We start from the raw sequence: 18,707 nt of genomic DNA, 5'->3' as shown, positions 1-18,707 counted from the left end.
TAACTAGTAGTAGTGGTATTACCCTGTAGTAACTAGTAGTAGTGGTATTACCCTGTAGTAACTAGTAGTAGTGGTATTACCCTGTAGTAACTAGTAGTAGTGGTATTACCCTGTAGTAACTAGTAGTAGTGTTACTACCCTGTAGTAACTAGTAGTAGTGTTACTACCCTGTAGTATTGTTACTAACCTGTAGTAACTAGTAGTAGTGTTATTACCCTGTAGTAACTAGTAGTAGTGTTACTACCCTGTAGTAACTAGTAGTAGTGTTACTACCCTGTAGTAGTGTTACCAACCTGTAGTAACTAGTAGTAGTGTTACCAACCTGTAGTAATGTTACTAACCTGTAGTAACTAGTAGTAGTGTTACTAACCTGTAGTAACTAGTAGTAGTGTTACTAACCTGTAGTAACTAGTAGTAGTGTTATTACCCTGTAGTAGTGTTCAAAACCTGTAGTAACTAGTAGTAGTGTTACTAACCTGTAGTAGTGTTACTAACCTGTACTAACTAGTAGTGTTACTAACCTGTAGTAACTAGTAGTTGTGGTACTAACCTGTAGTAGCCAGTAGTAGTGTTACTACCCTGTAGTAGTGATACTCTGAGACAGTTGGTAAGACATGGGCAGAATGGATGTTACTAACCTGTAGTAACTAGTAGTAGTGTCACTAACCTGTAGTAACTAGTAGTAGTGTTACTACCCTGTAGTAGTGTTACTAACCTGTAGTAACTAGTAGTGTTACTAACCTGTAGTAACTAGTAGTAGTGTTACTAACCTGTAGTAACTAGTAGTAGTGTTACTAACCTGTAGTAACTAGTAGTAGTGTTAGTAACCTGTCGTATTGTTACTAACCTGTAGTAGTGGTACTAACATGTAGCAACTAGTAGTATTGTTACTAACCTGTAGCAACGAGTGGTAGTGCTACTACCCTGTAGTATTGTTACTAACCTGTGGTAACTAGTAGTAGTGTTACTAACCTGTAGTAACTAGTAGTAGTGTTACTAACCTGTAGTAACTAGTAGTAGTGTTACTAACCTGCAGTAACTAGTAGTAGTGTTCCTAACCTGTAGTAACTAGTAGTAGTGTTACAACCCTGTAGTAGTGTTACTAACCTGTAGTAACTAGTAGTGTTACTAACCTGTAGTAACTAGTAGTAGTGTTCCTAACCTGTAGTAACTAGTAGTAGTGTTCCTAACCTGTAGTAACTAGTAGGAGTGTTACTAACCTGTAGTAACTAGTAGGAGTGTTACTAACCTGTCGTATTGTTACTAACCTGTAGTAACTAGTAGTAGTGTTACTAACCTGTAGTAGTGTTACTAACCTGTAGTAACTAGTAGTAGTGTTACTAACCTGTAGTAACTAGTAGTAGTGTTACTAACCTGTCGTATTGTTACTAACCTGTAGTAACTAGTAGTAGTGTTAGTAACTCTGAGACAGTTGGTAAGACATGGGCAGAATGGGTGTTACTAACCTGTAGTAACTAGTAGTAGTGTTACTAACCTGTGGTAACTAGTAGTAGTGTTACTAACCTGAAGAAACTAGTAGTAGTGTTACTAACCTGTAGTAACTAGTAGTAGTGTTACTAACCTGTAGTAACTAGTAGTAGTGTTACTAACCTGTAGTAACTAGTAGTAGTGTTACTAACCTGTCGTATTGTTACTAACCTGTAGTAACTAGTAGTAGTGTTACTAACCTGTAGTAGTGTTACTAACCTGTAGTAACTAGTAGTAGTGTTACTAACCTGTAGTAACTAGTAGTAGTGTTACTAACCTGTAGTAACTAGTAGTAGTGTTACTAACCTGTAGTAACTAGTAGTAGTGTTCCTAACCTGTAGTAACTAGTAGGAGTGTTACTAACCTGTCGTATTGTTACTAACCTGTAGTAACTAGTAGTAGTGTTACTAACCTGTAGTAGTGTTACTAACCTGTAGTAACTAGTAGTAGTGTTACTAACCTGTAGTAACTAGTAGTAGTGTTACTAACCTGTCGTATTGTTACTAACCTGTAGTAACTAGTAGTAGTGTTAGTAACTCTGAGACAGTTGGTAAGACATGGGCAGAATGGGTGTTACTAACCTGTAGTAACTAGTAGTAGTGTTATTAACCTGTAGTAGCTAGTAGTAGTGTTACTAACATGTAGTAACTAGTAGTAGTGTTACTAACCTGTAGTAACTAGTAGTAGTGTTACTAACCTGAAGAAACTAGTAGTAGTGTTACTAACCTGTAGTAACTAGTAGTAGTGTTACTAACCTGTAGTAACTAGTAGTAGTGTTACTAACCTGTAGTAACTAGTAGTAGTGTTCCTAAACTGTAGTAACTAGTAGGAGTGTTACTAACCTGTCGTATTGTTACTAACCTGTAGTAACTAGTAGTAGTGTTAGTAACTCTGAGGCAGTTGGTAAGACATGGGCAGAATGGGTGTTACTAACCTGTAGTAACTAGTAGTAGTGTTACTAACCTGTAGTAACTAGTAGTAGTGTTACTAACCTGTAGTAGTTACATTTACATTTACATTTAAGTCATTTAGCAGACGCTCGTATCCAGAGCGACTTACAAATTAGTAGTGTTACTAACCTGTAGTAACTAGTAGTAGTGTTACTAACCTGTAGTAACTAGTAGTAGTGTTACTAACCTGTCGTATTGTTACTAACCTGTAGTAACTAGTAGTAGTGTTAGTAACTCTGAGACAGTTGGTAAGACATGGGCAGAATGGGTGTTACTAACCTGTAGTAACTAGTAGTAGTGTTACTAACCTGTAGTAACTAGTAATAGTGTTACTAACCTGAAGAAACTAGTAGTAGTGTTACTAACCTGTAGTAACTAGTAGTAGTGTTACTAACCTGTAGTAACTAGTAGTCGTGTTACTAACCTGTCATATTGTTACTAACCTGTAGTAACTAGTAGTAGTGTTACTAACCTGTAGTAACTAGTAGTAGTGTTACTACCCTGAAGAAACTAGTAGTAGTGTTACTAACCTGTAGTAGCTCTGAGACAGTTGGTAAGACATGGGCAGAATGGGTGTTACTAACCTGTAGTAACTAGTAGTAGTGTTACTAACCTGTAGTAGCTCTGAGACAGTTGGTAAGACATGGGCAGAATGGGTGTTACTAACCTGTAGTAACTAGTAGTAGTGTTACTACCCTGTAGTAATGTTACTAACCTGTAGTAGCTCTGAGACAGTTGGTAAGACATGGGAAGAATGGGTGTTACTAACCTGTAGTAACTAGTAGTAGTGTTACTACCCTGTATTAGTGTTACTAACCTGTAGTAGCTCTGAGACAGTTGGTAAGACATGGGCAGAATGGGTGTTACTAACCTGTAGTAACTGAGACAGTTGGTAAGACATGGGCAGAATGGGTGTGACTAACCTGTAGTAACTAGTAGTAGTGTTACTAACCTGAAGAAACTAGTAGTAGTGTTACTAACCTGTAGTAACTAGTAGTAGTGTTACTAACCTGTAGTAACTAGTAGTAGTGTTACTAACCTGTAGTAACTAGTAGTAGTGTTCCTAAACTGTAGTAACTAGTAGGAGTGTTACTAACCTGTCGTATTGTTACTAACCTGTAGTAACTAGTAGTAGTGTTAGTAACTCTGAGGCAGTTGGTAAGACATGGGCAGAATGGGTGTTACTAACCTGTAGTAACTAGTAGTAGTGTTACTAACCTGTAGTAACTAGTAGTAGTGTTACTAACCTGTAGTAGTTACATTTACATTTACATTTAAGTCATTTAGCAGACGCTCGTATCCAGAGCGACTTACAAATTAGTAGTGTTACTAACCTGTAGTAACTAGTAGTAGTGTTACTAACCTGTAGTAACTAGTAGTAGTGTTACTAACCTGTCGTATTGTTACTAACCTGTAGTAACTAGTAGTAGTGTTAGTAACTCTGAGACAGTTGGTAAGACATGGGCAGAATGGGTGTTACTAACCTGTAGTAACTAGTAGTAGTGTTACTAACCTGTAGTAACTAGTAATAGTGTTACTAACCTGAAGAAACTAGTAGTAGTGTTACTAACCTGTAGTAACTAGTAGTAGTGTTACTAACCTGTAGTAACTAGTAGTCGTGTTACTAACCTGTCATATTGTTACTAACCTGTAGTAACTAGTAGTAGTGTTACTAACCTGTAGTAACTAGTAGTAGTGTTACTACCCTGAAGAAACTAGTAGTAGTGTTACTAACCTGTAGTAGCTCTGAGACAGTTGGTAAGACATGGGCAGAATGGGTGTTACTAACCTGTAGTAACTAGTAGTAGTGTTACTAACCTGTAGTAACTAGTAGTAGTGTTACTAACCTGTCGTATTGTTACTAACCTGTAGTAACTAGTAGTAGTGTTAGTAACTCTGAGACAGTTGGTAAGACATGGGCAGAATGGGTGTTACTAACCTGTAGTAACTAGTAGTAGTGTTACTAACCTGTAGTAACTAGTAGTAGTGTTACTAACCTGTAGTAACTAGTAGTAGTGTTACTAACCTGTAGTAACTAGTAGTAGTGTTACTAACCTGTAGTAACTAGTAGTAGTGTTACTAACCTGTAGTAACTAGTAGTAGTGTTACTAACCTGTCGTATTGTTACTAACCTGTAGTAACTAGTAGTAGTGTTACTATCCTGTAGTAGTGTTACTAACCTGTAGTAACTAGTAGTAGTGTTACTAACCTGTAGTAACTAGTAGTAGTGTTACTAACCTGTCGTATTGTTACTAACCTGTAGTAACTAGTAGTAGTGTTACTAACCTGTAGTAGTGTTACTAACCTGTAGTAACTAGTAGTAGTGTTACTAACCTGTAGTAACTAGTAGTAGTGTTACTAGCCTGTAGTAACTAGTAGTAGTGTTACTAACCTGTCGTATTGTTACTAACCTGTAGTAACTAGTAGTAGTGTTACTAACCTGTAGTAGTGTTACTAACCTGTAGTAACTAGTAGTAGTGTTACTAACCTGTAGTAACTAGTAGTAGTGTTACTAACCTGTAGTAACTAGTAGTCGTGTTACTAACCTGTCATATTGTTACTAACCTGTAGTAACTAGTAGTAGTGTTACTAACCTGTAGTAACTAGTAGTAGTGTTACTACCCTGAAGAAACTAGTAGTAGTGTTACTAACCTGTAGTAGCTCTGAGACAGTTGGTAAGACATGGGCAGAATGGGTGTTACTAACCTGTAGTAACTAGTAGTAGTGTTACTAACCTGTAGTAGCTCTGAGACAGTTGGTAAGACATGGGCAGAATGGGTGTTACTAACCTGTAGTAACTAGTAGTAGTGTTACTACCCTGTAGTAATGTTACTAACCTGTAGTAGCTCTGAGACAGTTGGTAAGACATGGGAAGAATGGGTGTTACTAACCTGTAGTAACTAGTAGTAGTGTTACTACCCTGTATTAGTGTTACTAACCTGTAGTAGCTCTGAGACAGTTGGTAAGACATGGGCAGAATGGGTGTTACTAACCTGTAGTAACTGAGACAGTTGGTAAGACATGGGCAGAATGGGTGTGACTAACCTGTAGTAACTAGTAGTAGTGTTACTAACCTGTAGTAATGTTACTAACCTGTAGTAGCTCTGAGACAGTTGGTAAGACATGGGCAGAATGGGTGTTACTAACCTGTAGTAACTATTAGTAGTGTTACTAACCTGTAGTAACTAGTAGTAGTGTTACTAACCTGTAGTAGCTCTGAGACAGTTGGTAAGACATGGGCAGAATGGGTGTTACTAACCTGTAGTAACTAGTAGTAGTGTTACTAACCTGTAGTAGCTCTGAGACAGTTGGTAAGACATGGGCAGAATGGGTGTTACTAACCTGTAGTAACTAGTAGTAGTGTTACTAACCTGTAGTAGCTCTGAGAGTTGGTAAGACATGGGCAGAATGGGTGTTACTAACCTGTAGTAACTAGTAGTAGTGTTACTAACCTGTAGTAGCTCTGAGACAGTTGGTAAGACATGGGCAGAATGGGTGTTCCTAACCTGTAGTAACTAGTAGTAGTGTTACTAACCTGTAGTAGTGTTACTAACCTGTAGTAGCTCTGAGACAGTTGGTAAGACATGGGCAGAATGGGTAGGGCACGGTTCTTATTGGGGCCACACAGTTGACTGATCCTTCGTCTGTTGACCAATCCCTTCTTCCTACACTGGACAAACACCTGACACAGAACATCCTGACGGTACCTACTGTAGGTATGGAAGGTCTGGAGAAAGGGGAGGGAGGGGGAGAGAGAGGGAGGTGGTGAGGGACAGGGAAAAAGAGATGGGGACAGGGAGGCAGAGAGAGGCAGAGAGAGAGAGAGGCAGCGAAAGAGAGAGAGAGAGAGAGAGAGAGAGAGAGAGAGAGAGAGAGAGAGAGAGAGAGAGAGAGAGAGAGAGAGAGGATAGAGAGAGAGAGAGAGAGAGAGAGAGAGAGAGAGAGAGGGGATAGAGAGAGGCAGAGAGAGGCAGAGAGAGAGAGAAAATACTTTCATGCTTCTCAACTTAAACATCTTCCCATAACCAACCATCCTTCTGAAATGTAATAATGAATTCAGTGTTAGAACCGTTGATATACCTTCAATGATCTGTAAATACGCAGGGACATTTGATTTCCTTGGGTCTATAATTTTGTGTGTGCGTGTGTGTGTGTGTGTGTGGTGTGTGTGTGTGTGTGTATACCTGGAAGGATCGGCAGCATTTCATCTGAGAGTTGGACATGGCCAATGTGCTCTGGATCAGATTATTCAACACCAGGGAGTGGACGTCCTCAATACTGGAACACAAAGAGAGAGAGACAGAGACACACAACCATTAAAGAAAGAAAACATAGTAGGATAATTGTCGTCATGTATTTATATTCAAACCATCCTTTTAAATAAGAATTTGTCCTCAACTTGACTACTTAAAAATATTACTATTTCTTTAAATCGTTTTTAGATGGTTGTATTGTTGTCATGTATTTATATTCATGTCAGGTACTCGTATCGTCGTCAGACAGTCGTATCGTCGTCAGACAGTTGTATCGTCGTCAGACAGTCGTATCGTCGTCAGACAGTCGTATCGTCGTCAGACAGTCGTATCGTCGTCAGACAGTCGTATCGTCGTCAGACAGTCGTATCGTCATTAGACAGTCGTATCGTCGTCAGATAGTTGTATCGTTGTCAGATAGTTGTATCGTCATTAGACAGTTGTATCGTCGTCAGATAGTTGTATCGTCGTCAGACAGTCGTATCGTCATTAGACAGTTGTATCGTCGTCAGACAGTCGTATCGTCGTCAGACAGTCGTATCGTCGTCAGACAGTCGTATCGTCATTAGACAGTTGTATCGTCGTCAGACAGTCGTATCGTCGTCAGACAGTCGTATCGTCGTCAGACAGTCGTATCGTCGTCAGACAGTCGTATCGTCGTCAGACAGTCGTATCGTCGTCAGACAGTCGTATCGTCATTAGACAGTTGTATCGTCGTCAGACAGTTGTATCGTCATTAGACAGTTGTATCGTTGTCAGATAGTTGTATCGTCATTAGACAGTTGTATCGTCGTCAGACAGTTGTATCGTTGTCAGACAGTTGTATCGTCATTAGACAGTTGTATCGTCGTCAGACAGTCGTATCGTCATTAGACAGTTGTATCGTTGTCAGATAGTTGTATCGTCATTAGACAGTTGTATCGTCGTCAGACAGTGGTATCGTCATTAGACAGTCGTATCGTCATTAGACAGTCGTATCGTCGTCAGACAGTTGTATCGTCATTAGACAGTTGTATCGTCGTCAGACAGTCGTATCGTCGTCAGACAGTCGTATCGTCATTAGACAGTTGTATCGTTGTCAGATAGTTGTATCGTCGTCAGACAGTCGTATCGTCGTCAGACAGTCGTATCGTCGTCAGACAGTCGTATCGTCATTAGACAGTTGTATCGTTGTCAGACAGTCGTATCGTCATTAGACAGTTGTATCGTTGTCAGATAGTTGTATCGTCATTAGACAGTTGTATCGTCGTCAGACAGTCGTATCGTCATTAGACAGTTGTATCGTCGTCAGACAGTCGTATCGTTGTCAGATAGTTGTATCGTCATTAGACAGTTGTATCGTTGTCAGACAGTCGTATCGTCATTAGACAGTCGTATCGTCATTAGACAGTCGTATCGTCGTCAGATAGTTGTATCGTCATTAGACAGTTGTATCGTTGTCAGACAGTCGTATCGTCATTAGACAGTCGTATCGTCGTCAGATAGTTGTATCGTCATTAGACAGTTGTATCGTTGTCAGATAGTTGTATCGTCATTAGACAGTCGTATCGTTGTCAGACAGTCGTATCGTCGTCAGATAGTCGTATCGTCATTAGACAGTCGTATCGTCATTAGACAGTCGTATCGTCGTCAGATAGTTGTATCGTCATTAGACAGTCGTATCGTCATTAGACAGTTGTATCGTCATTAGACAGTCGTATCGTCGTCAGATAGTTGTATCGTCATTAGACAGTCGTATCGTCATTAGACAGTCGTATCGTCGTCAGATAGTTGTATCGTCATTAGACAGTCGTATCGTCATTAGACAGTCGTATCGTCATTAGACAGTCGTATCGTCGTCAGATAGTTGTATCGTCATTAGACAGTCGTATCGTCATTAGACAGTTGTATCGTCATTAGACAGTTGTATCGTCATTAGACAGTCGTATCGTCATTAGACAGTCGTATCGTCATTAGACAGTCGTATCGTCGTCAGACAGTTGTATCGTTGTCAGATAGTTGTATCGTCATTAGACAGTCGTATCGTCGTCAGACAGTCGTATCGTCGTCAGACAGTTGTATCGTTGTCAGATAGTTGTATCGTTATTAGACAGTTGTATCGTCATTAGACAGTTGTATCGTCATTAGACAGTTGTATCGTCATTAGACAGTTGTATCGTCATTAGACAGTTGTATCGTCATTAGACAGTTGTATCGTTGTCAGATAGTTGTATCGTCATTAGACAGTTGTATCGTTGTCAGATAGTTGTATCGTCATTAGACAGTTGTATCGTCGTCAGACAGTCGTATCGTCATTAGACAGTTGTATCGTCGTCAGACAGTCGTATCGTTGTCAGATAGTTGTATCGTCATTAGACAGTTGTATCGTCGTCAGACAGTCGTATCGTCATTAGACAGTCGTATCGTCATTAGACAGTTGTATCGTTGTCAGATAGTTGTATCGTTGTCAGATAGTTGTATCGTCATTAGACAGTTGTATCGTCGTCAGACAGTTGTATCGTTGTCAGATAGTTGTATCGTCATTAGACAGTTGTATCGTCATTAGACAGTTGTATCGTTGTCAGATAGTTGTATCGTCATTAGACAGTTGTATCGTCGTCAGACAGTCGTATCGTCATTAGACAGTTGTATCGTTGTCAGATAGTTGTATCGTCATTAGACAGTTGTATCGTTGTCAGATAGTTGTATCGTCATTAGACAGTTGTATCGTCGTCAGACAGTCGTATCGTCGTCAGACAGTTGTATCGTTGTCAGATAGTTGTATCGTCATTAGACAGTTGTATCGTCATTAGACAGTTGTATCGTTGTCAGATAGTTGTATCGTCATTAGACAGTTGTATCGTCATTAGACAGTTGTATCGTTGTCAGATAGTCGTATCGTCATTAGACAGTTGTATCGTTGTCAGATAGTCGTATCGTCATTAGACAGTTGTATCGTTGTCAGATAGTTGTATCGTCGTCAGACAGTTGTATCGTCGTCATGTATTTATATTCATGTCAGACAGTGGTATTGTTGCATCTCATACCTGTTGAGAGAGTCCTTGGTGTTCTCATCTGACATGTCCTCCAAGGTGTACACCTTAAACCTAAATGACAACACACGTTGGCCAATAGGACTGCACAGGAGTGGGTTTTCATTAGATGTTCCATCTGTGTGTTTGCGTTACAGTGAGGTGTGTGTGTTTTTATAAGTGTGTATGAGTGTCAGTGTTACCGTGAGAACAGCTGTGTCTTGGTGTCAGGGATGGTAACATCACACGACCCGGAGGCGGAGCTAAACTTCTGTCTGAGTAACGACACAAACTCACGGAACACTGTAGAACATTCCTGGAACACACACACACAGATTAACTAACAAACAAATACACAAAACCTTTGTCCTGGATGGTCGAGCAGTAATGCCGGTATCAATCTGACCCAACCTCTCAATCTACTGCCCCAACCTCTCAATCTACTGCCCCGCTGACCCAACCTCTCAATCTACTGCCCCCCTGACCCAACCTCTCAATCTACTGCCCCCCTGACCCAACCTCTCAATCTACTGCCCCCTTGACCCAACCTCTCAATCTACTGACGCAACCTCTCAATCTACTGCCCCCCTGACCCAACCTCTCAATCTACTGCCCCCTTGACCCAACCTCTCAATCTACTGACCCAACCTCTCAATCTACTGCCCCCCTGACCCAACCTCTCAATCTACTGCCCCCTCTGACCCAACCTCTTAATCTACTGACCCAACCTCTCAATCTACTGCCCCCCTGACCCAACCTCTCAATCTACTGCCCCCCTGACCCAACCTCTCAATCTACTGACCCAACCTCTCAATCTACTGCCCCCCTGACCCAACCTCTCAATCTACTGCCCCCCTGACCCAACCTCTCAATCTACTGACCCAACCTCTCAATCTACTGCCCCCCTGACCCAACCTCTCAATCTACTGCCCCCCTGACCCAACCTCTCAATCTACTGACCCAACCTCTCAACCTACTGCCCCCCTGACCCAACCTCTCAATCTACTGCCCCCCTGAACCAACCTCTCAATCTACTGCCCCCCTGACCCAACCTCTCAATCTACTGCCCCCTTGACCCAACCTCTCAATCTACTGACCCAACCTCTCAATCTACTGCCCCGCTGACCCAACCTCTCAATCTACTGCCCCCCTGACCCAACCTCTCAATCTACTGCCCCCCTGACCCAACCTCTCAATCTACTGCCCCCTTGACCCAACCTCTCAATCTACTGATGCAACCTCTCAATCTACTGCCCCCCTGACCCAACCTCTCAATCTACTGCCCCCTTGACCCAACCTCTCAATCTACTGACCCAACCTCTCAATCTACTGCCCCCCTGACCCAACCTCTCAATCTACTGCCCCCTCTGACCCAACCTCTTAATCTACTGACCCAACCTCTCAATCTACTGCCCCCCTGACCCAACCTCTCAATCTACTGCCCCCCTGACCCAACCTCTCAATCTACTGACCCAACCTCTCAATCTACTGCCCCCCTGACCCAACCTCTCAATCTACTGCCCCCCTGACCCAACCTCTCAATCTACTGACCCAACCTCTCAATCTACTGCCCCCCTGACCCAACCTCTCAATCTACTGCCCCCCTGACCCAACCTCTCAATCTACTGACCCAACCTCTCAACCTACTGCCCCCCTGACCCAACCTCTCAATCTACTGCCCCCCTGACCCAACCTCTCAATCTACTGCCCCCCTGACCCAACCTCTCAATCTACTGACCCAACCTCTCAATCTACTGCCCCCCTGACCCAACCTCTCAATCTACTGCCCCCCTGACCCAACCTCTCAATCTACTGACCCAACCTCTCAACCTACTGCCCCCCTGACCCAACCTCTCAATCTACTGCCCCCCTGACCCAACCTCTCAATCTACTGCCCCCTGACCCAACCTCTCAATCTACTGCCCCCTGACCCAACCTCTCAATCTACTGCCCCCCTGACCCAACCTCTCAATCTACTGCCCCCCTGACCCAACCTCTCAATCTACTGCCCCCCTGACCCAACCTCTCAATCTACTGCCCCCCTGACCCAACCTCTCAACCTACTGCCCTCTGACCCAACCTCTCAATCTACTGGCCCCTGACCCAACCTCTCAATCTACTGCCCCCTGACCCAACCTCTCAATCTACTGCCCCCTGACCCAACCTCTCAATCTACTGCCCCCTGACCCAACCTCTCAATCTACTGCCCCCTGACCCAACCTCTCAATCTACTGCCCCCTGACCCAACCTCTCAATCTACTGCCCCCTGACCCAACCTCTCAATCTACTGCCCCCTGACCCAACCTCTCAATCTACTGCCCCCTGACCCAACCTCTCAATCTACTGCCCCCTGACCCAACCTCTCAATCTACTGCCCTCTGAACCAACCTCTCAATCTACTGCCCCCTGACCCAACCTCTCAACCTACTGCCCCCTGACCCAACCTCTCAACCTACTGCCCCCTGACCCAACCTCTCAACCTACTGCCCCCTGACCCAACCTCTCAATCTACTGCCCCCTGACCCAACCTCTCAATCTACTGCCCTCTGACCCAATCTACTGCCCCCTGACCCAACCTCTCAATCTACTGCCCTCTGAACCAACCTCTCAATCTACTGCCCCCTGACCCAACCTCTCAATCTACTGCCCTCTGAACCAACCTCTCAATCTACTGACCCCTGACCCAACCTCTCAATCTACTGCCCCCTTGACCCAACCTCTCAATCTACTGCCCCCTTGACCCAACCTCTCAATCTACTGACCCAACCTCTCAATCTACTGCCCCCTTGACCCAACCTCTCAATCTACTGACCCAACCTCTCAATCTACTGCCCCCTGACCCAACCTCTCAATCTACTGCCCCCTTGACCCAACCTCTCAATCTACTGACCCAACCTCTCAATCTACTGCCCCCCTGACCCAACCTCTCAATCTACTGCCCTCTGAACCAACCTCTCAATCTACTGACCCAACCTCTCAATCTACTGCCCCCTGACCCAACCTCTCAATCTACTGCCCTCTGACCCAACCTCTCAATCTACTGACCCAACCTCTCAATCTACTGACCCCTGACCCAACCTCTCAATCTACTGCCCCCTGACCCAACCTCTCAATCTACTGCCCTCTGACCCAACCTCTCAATCTACTGCCCCCTGAACCATGAGGTGAACGTGGGGTCGTTGGGGTAGTGAACAGACGGGTGGTGTGTGTGTGTTACCATGGGGTCGTTGGGGTTGTGAACAGACGGGTGGTGTGTGTGTGTTACCGTGGGGTCGTTGGGGTCGTGAACAGACGGGTGGTGTGTGTGTGTCACCGTGGGGTCGTTGGGGTTGTGAACAGACGGGTGGTGTGTGTGTGTTACCGCGGGGACGTTGGGGTTGTGAACAGACGGGTGGTGTGTGTGTGTTACCGTGGGGACGTTGGGGTTGTGAACAGACGGGTAGTGTGTGTGTGTTACCGTGGGGACGTTGGGGTTGTGAACAGACGGGTAGTGTGTGTGTGTTACCGTGGGGACGTTGGGGTTGTGAACAGACGGGTAGTGTGTGTGTGTTACCGTGGGGACGTTGGGGTTGTGAACAGACGGGTAGTGTGTGTGTGTTACCGTGGGGACGTTGGGGTTGTGAACAGACGGGTGGTGTGTGTGTGTGTTACCGTGGGGTCGTGAACAGACGGGTGGTGTGTGTGTGTTACCGTGGGGACGTGAACAGACGAGTGGTGTGTGTGTGTTACCGTGGGGTCGTTGGGGTCGTGAACAGACGGGTGGTGTGTGTGTGTGTTACCGTGGGGTCGTGAACAGACGGGTGGTGTGTGTGTGTTACCGTGGGGACGTGAACAGACGAGTGGTGTGTGTGTGTGTGTTACCGTGGGGACGTGAACAGACGGGTGGTGTGTGTGTGTGTGTTACCGTGGGGACGTGAACAGACGAGTGGTGTGTGTGTTACCGTGGGGTCGTTGGGGTCGTGAACAGACGGGTGGTGTGTGTGTGTTACCGTGGGGTCGTTGGGGTCGTGTTTCCTTCCCTGTAGTGTTGCTATCAGAGGCTTGTCCTGGTACACCTCCGCCAGACAGATCCTACAGGACAACACAGCGTTACAGACAGTAACCTTGAGAAGTCCTACATCCTGCTGATTGAAGGTGGTGCTAACCAACCCCACTAATACAGTAGGACCAAAACTACAACTCCTCCTACAGAGAGAGGTGCTAACCAACCCCACTAATACAGTAGGCCCAAAACTACAACTCCTCCTACAGAGAGAGGAGCTAACCAACCCCACTAATACAGTAGGCCCAAAACTACAATACCACAACTCCTCCTACAGAGAGAGGTGCTAACCAACCCCACTAATACAGTAGGCCCAAAACTACAATAACACAACTCCTCCTACAGAGAGAGGTGCTAACCAACCCCACTAATACAGTAGGCCCAAAACTACAACTCCTCCTACAGAGAGAGGAGCTAACCAACCCCACTAATACAGTAGGCCCAAAACTACAATACCACAACTCCTCCTACAGAGAGAGGTGCTAACCAACCCCACTAATACAGCAGGACCAAAACTACAATACCACAACTATCTACAGAGAGAGGTGCTAACCAACCCCACTAATACAGTAGGACCAAAACTACAATACCACAACTATCTACAGAGAGAGGTGCTAACCAACCCCACTAATACAGTAGGCCCAAAACTACAATACCACAACTATCTACAGAGAGAGGTGCTAACCAACCCCACTAATACAGTAGGCCCAAAACTACAATACCACAACTCCTCCTACAGAGAGAGGTGCTAACCAACCCCACTAATACAGTAGGCCCAATACCACAACTCCTCCTACAGAGAGAGGTGCTAACCAACCCCACTAATACAGTAGGCCCAAAACTACAATAACACAACTCCTCCTACAGAGAGAGGAGCTAACCAACCACACTAATACAGTAGGATTAGGTGTGTCTGTGGGTTCTTCAGTATGTAACTTACTTGTAGTTGAGATATGTCTGGGGGTTCTTCAGGATGTAACGTGATCGTCTTCCAACAGACGGAGAGGTTTTATCCAGAGACTCATCAAACTCTGCGTGGAGCAGATCCCTCACTACACACCACGGGACGAAGGGCCTGCGGAGCTACAACACAGAGTTCTAAAACACACAGAACCAGCAGAACCAGGACTACAAGACAACAGAAGCTTGAGCTGGAGACAGACAGACAGAGAGACAAAGAGAGAGACAGAGAGAGAGACAGAGAGAGAGACAGAGAGAGAGACAGAGAGAGAGAGACAGAGAGAGACAGACAGAGAAAGATGTTGAAGTGTGACATCACATCATGAGAAGTGTGCGTGTGCCAGTGGGTGTGTCTACCTTGCGGTTAAGGAAGTGTGAAGCGACTCTACAGAGGATGAGTACAGAGTCCTCCCTGACGCTCCATGTTACTCTCCGTCTGGTCATCATCTTCAGAGCTTTGTGGTCTGCTGCATCGTGGACTGCAGCCCGCTTTCTAACCTCGACTGCACACACACACACACACACACACACACACACACACACACACACACACACACACACACTATAATTATCATTATCATCCTGGGCGGCCAAACCCTCCCCTAACCAGAAAATGCTGGGCCAATTGTGCCTCCCGGGTCACGGCCGCCTGCGACACAGCCTGGGATCAAACCCGGGTCTGTAGTGACGCCTCAGACCGCCGCGACGTGGTGCCTCAGACCGCTGCACCACTCAGGACGCCAACCACAATGGGAGTTGTATTAATAGTTTTAGTTACAGTATTCAACCCACATAATGCTGTATTAATAGTTTCAGTATTCAACCCACATAATGCTGTATTAATAGTTTTAGTGACAGAATTCAACCCACATAACGCTGTATTAATAGTTTTAGTTACAGTATTCAACCCACATAATGCTGTATTAATAGTTTTAGTTACAGTATCCAACCCACATAATGCTGTATTAATAGTTACAGTATTCAACCCACATAATGCTGTATTAATAGTTACAGTATTCAACCCACATAATGCTGTATTAATAGTTACAGTATTCAACCCACATAATGCTGTATTAATAGTTTCAGTATTCAACCCACATAATGCTGTATTAATAGTTACAGTATTCAACCCACATAATGCTGTATTAATAGTTTCAGTATTCAACCCACATAATGCTGTATTAATAGTTTTAGTGACAGAATTCAACCCACATAACGCTGTATTAATAGTTTTAGTTACAGTATTCAACCCACATAATGCTGTATTAATAGTTTTAGTTACAGTATCCAACCCACATAATGCTGTATTAATAGTTACAGTATTCAACCCACATAATGCTGTATTAATAGTTACAGTATTCAACCCACATAATGCTGTATTAATAGTTTCAGTATTCAACCCACATAATGCTGTATTAATAGTTACAGTATTCAACCCACATAATGCTGTATTAATAGTTACAGTATTCAACCCACATAATGCTGTATTAATAGTTTCAGTATTCAACCCACATAATGCTGTATTAATAGTTTTAGTGACAGTATTCAACCCACATAATGCTGTATTAATAGTGACAGTATTCAACCCACATAATGCTGTATTAATAGTTTTAGTTACAGTATTCAACCCACATAATGCTGTATTAATAGTTACAGTATTCAACCCACATAATGCTGTATTAATAGTTTTAGTTACAGTATTCAACCCACATAATGCTGTATTAATAGTTACAGTATTCAACCCACATAATGCTGTATTAATAGTTACAGTATTCAACCCACATAATGCTGTATTAATAGTTTTAGTTACAGTATTCAACCCACATAATGCTGTATTAATAGTTACAGTATTTAACCCACATAATGCTGTATTAATAGTTACAGTATTCAACCCACATAATGCTGTATTAATAGTTACAGTATTTAACCCACATAATGCTGTATTAATAGTGACAGTATTCAACCCACATAATGCTGTATTAATAGTTACAGTATTCAACCCACATAATGCTGTATTAATAGTTACAGTATTCAACCCACATAATGCTGAATTAATAGTTACAGTATTCAACCCACATAATGCTGTATTAATAGTTACAGTATTCAACCCACATAATGCTGTATTAATAGTTTTAGTTACAGTATTCAACCCACATAATGCTGTATTAATAGTTACAGTATTCAACCCACATAATGCTGTATTAATAGTTACAGTATTCAACCCACATAATGCTGTATTAATAGTTTTAGTTACAGTATTCAACCCACATAATGCTGTATTAATAGTTACAGTATTCAACCCACATAATGCTGTATTAATAGTTACAGTATTCAACCCACATAATGCTGTATTAATAGTTTGTTACAGTATTCAACCCACATAATGCTGTATTAATAGTTACAGTATTCAACCCACATAATGCTGTATTAATAGTTTTAGTTACAGTATTCAACCCACATAATGCTGTATTAATAGTTACAGTATTCAACCCACATAATGCTGTATTAATAGTTTTAGTTACAGTATTCAACCCACATAATGCTGTATTAATAGTTACAGTATTCAACCCACATAATGCTGTATTAATGGTTACAGTATTCAACCCACATAATGCTGTATTAATAGTTTTAGTTTTAGTATTCAACCCACATAATGCTGTATTAATAGTTACAGTATTCAACCCACATAATGCTGTATTAATAGTTACAGTATTCAACCCACATAATGCTGTATTAATAGTTTTAGTTACAGTATTCAACCCACATAATGCTGTATTAATAGTTACAGTATTCAACCCACATAATGCTGTATTAATAGTTACAGTATTCAACCCACATAATGCTGTATTAATAGTTACAGTATTCAACCCACATAATGCTGTATTAATAGTTTTAGTTACAGTATTCAACCCACATAATGCTGTATTAATAGTTACAGTATTCAACCCACATAATGCTGTATTAATAGTTACAGTATTCAACCCACATAATGCTGTATTAATAGTGACAGTATTCAACCCACATAATGCTGTATTAATAGTTACAGTATTCAACCCACATAATGCTGTATTAATAGTTTTAGTTACAGTATTCAACCCACATAATGCTGTATTAATAGTTACAGTATTCAACCCACATAATGCTGTATTAATAGTTACAGTATTCAACCCACATAATGCTGTATTAATAGTTTTAGTTACAGTATTCAACCCACATAATGCTGTATTAATAGTGACAGTATTCAACCCACATAATGCTGTATTAATAGTGACAGTATTCAACCCACATAATGCTGTATTAATAGTTACAGTATTCAACCCACATAATGCTGTATTAATAGTTTTAGTTACAGTATTCAACCCACATAATGCTGTATTAATAGTTACAGTATTCAACCCACATAATGCTGTATTAATAGTTACAGTATTCAACCCACATAATGCTGTATTAATAGTTTTAGTTACAGTATTCAACCCACATAATGCTGTATTAATAGTTACAGTATTTAACCCACATAATGCTGTATTAATAGTTACAGTATTCAACCCACATAATGCTGTATTAATAGTTACAGTATTTAACCCACATAATGCTGTATTAATAGTGACAGTATTCAACCCACATAATGCTGTATTAATAGTTACAGTATTCAACCCACATAATGCTGTATTAATAGTTACAGTATTCAACCCACATAATGCTGAATTAATAGTTACAGTATTCAACCCACATAATGCTGTATTAATAGTTACAGTATTCAACCCACATAATGCTGTATTAATAGTTTTAGTTACAGTATTCAACCCACATAATGCTGTATTAATAGTTACAGTATTCAACCCACATAATGCTGTATTAATAGTTACAGTATTCAACCCACATAATGCTGTATTAATAGTTTTAGTTACAGTATTCAACCCACATAATGCTGTATTAATAGTTACAGTATTCAACCCACATAATGCTGTATTAATAGTTACAGTATTCAACCCACATAATGCTG

The 18,707-nt window shown here is 42.2% G+C and overlaps 1 protein-coding gene across 1 annotated transcript in view; it reads right to left on the bottom strand.

Annotated features, from left to right (window-relative positions):
- LOC129839621 (general transcription factor 3C polypeptide 1-like) overlaps positions 1-18,707 on the bottom strand; it is an 88,968-nt gene that overhangs the window by 34,940 nt on the left and 35,321 nt on the right. Inside the window, exons 10-16 of the mRNA XM_055907149.1 lie at positions 15,062-15,207; positions 14,685-14,827; positions 13,692-13,773; positions 9,906-10,018; positions 9,718-9,777; positions 6,623-6,716; positions 5,993-6,165 (exon numbers count right to left, since the gene is read on the bottom strand). Coding sequence (XP_055763124.1) covers positions 5,993-6,165; positions 6,623-6,716; positions 9,718-9,777; positions 9,906-10,018; positions 13,692-13,773; positions 14,685-14,827; positions 15,062-15,207 — 811 coding nt within the window. The remainder of the gene's footprint in view (positions 1-5,992; positions 6,166-6,622; positions 6,717-9,717; positions 9,778-9,905; positions 10,019-13,691; positions 13,774-14,684; positions 14,828-15,061; positions 15,208-18,707) is intronic.

Source organism: Salvelinus fontinalis, chromosome 40 (assembly GCF_029448725.1).
Source record: "Salvelinus fontinalis isolate EN_2023a chromosome 40, ASM2944872v1, whole genome shotgun sequence".
Lineage (NCBI taxonomy): Eukaryota > Metazoa > Chordata > Actinopteri > Salmoniformes > Salmonidae > Salvelinus > Salvelinus fontinalis.
This window is presented reverse-complemented; position numbering and strand designations above follow the sequence as displayed.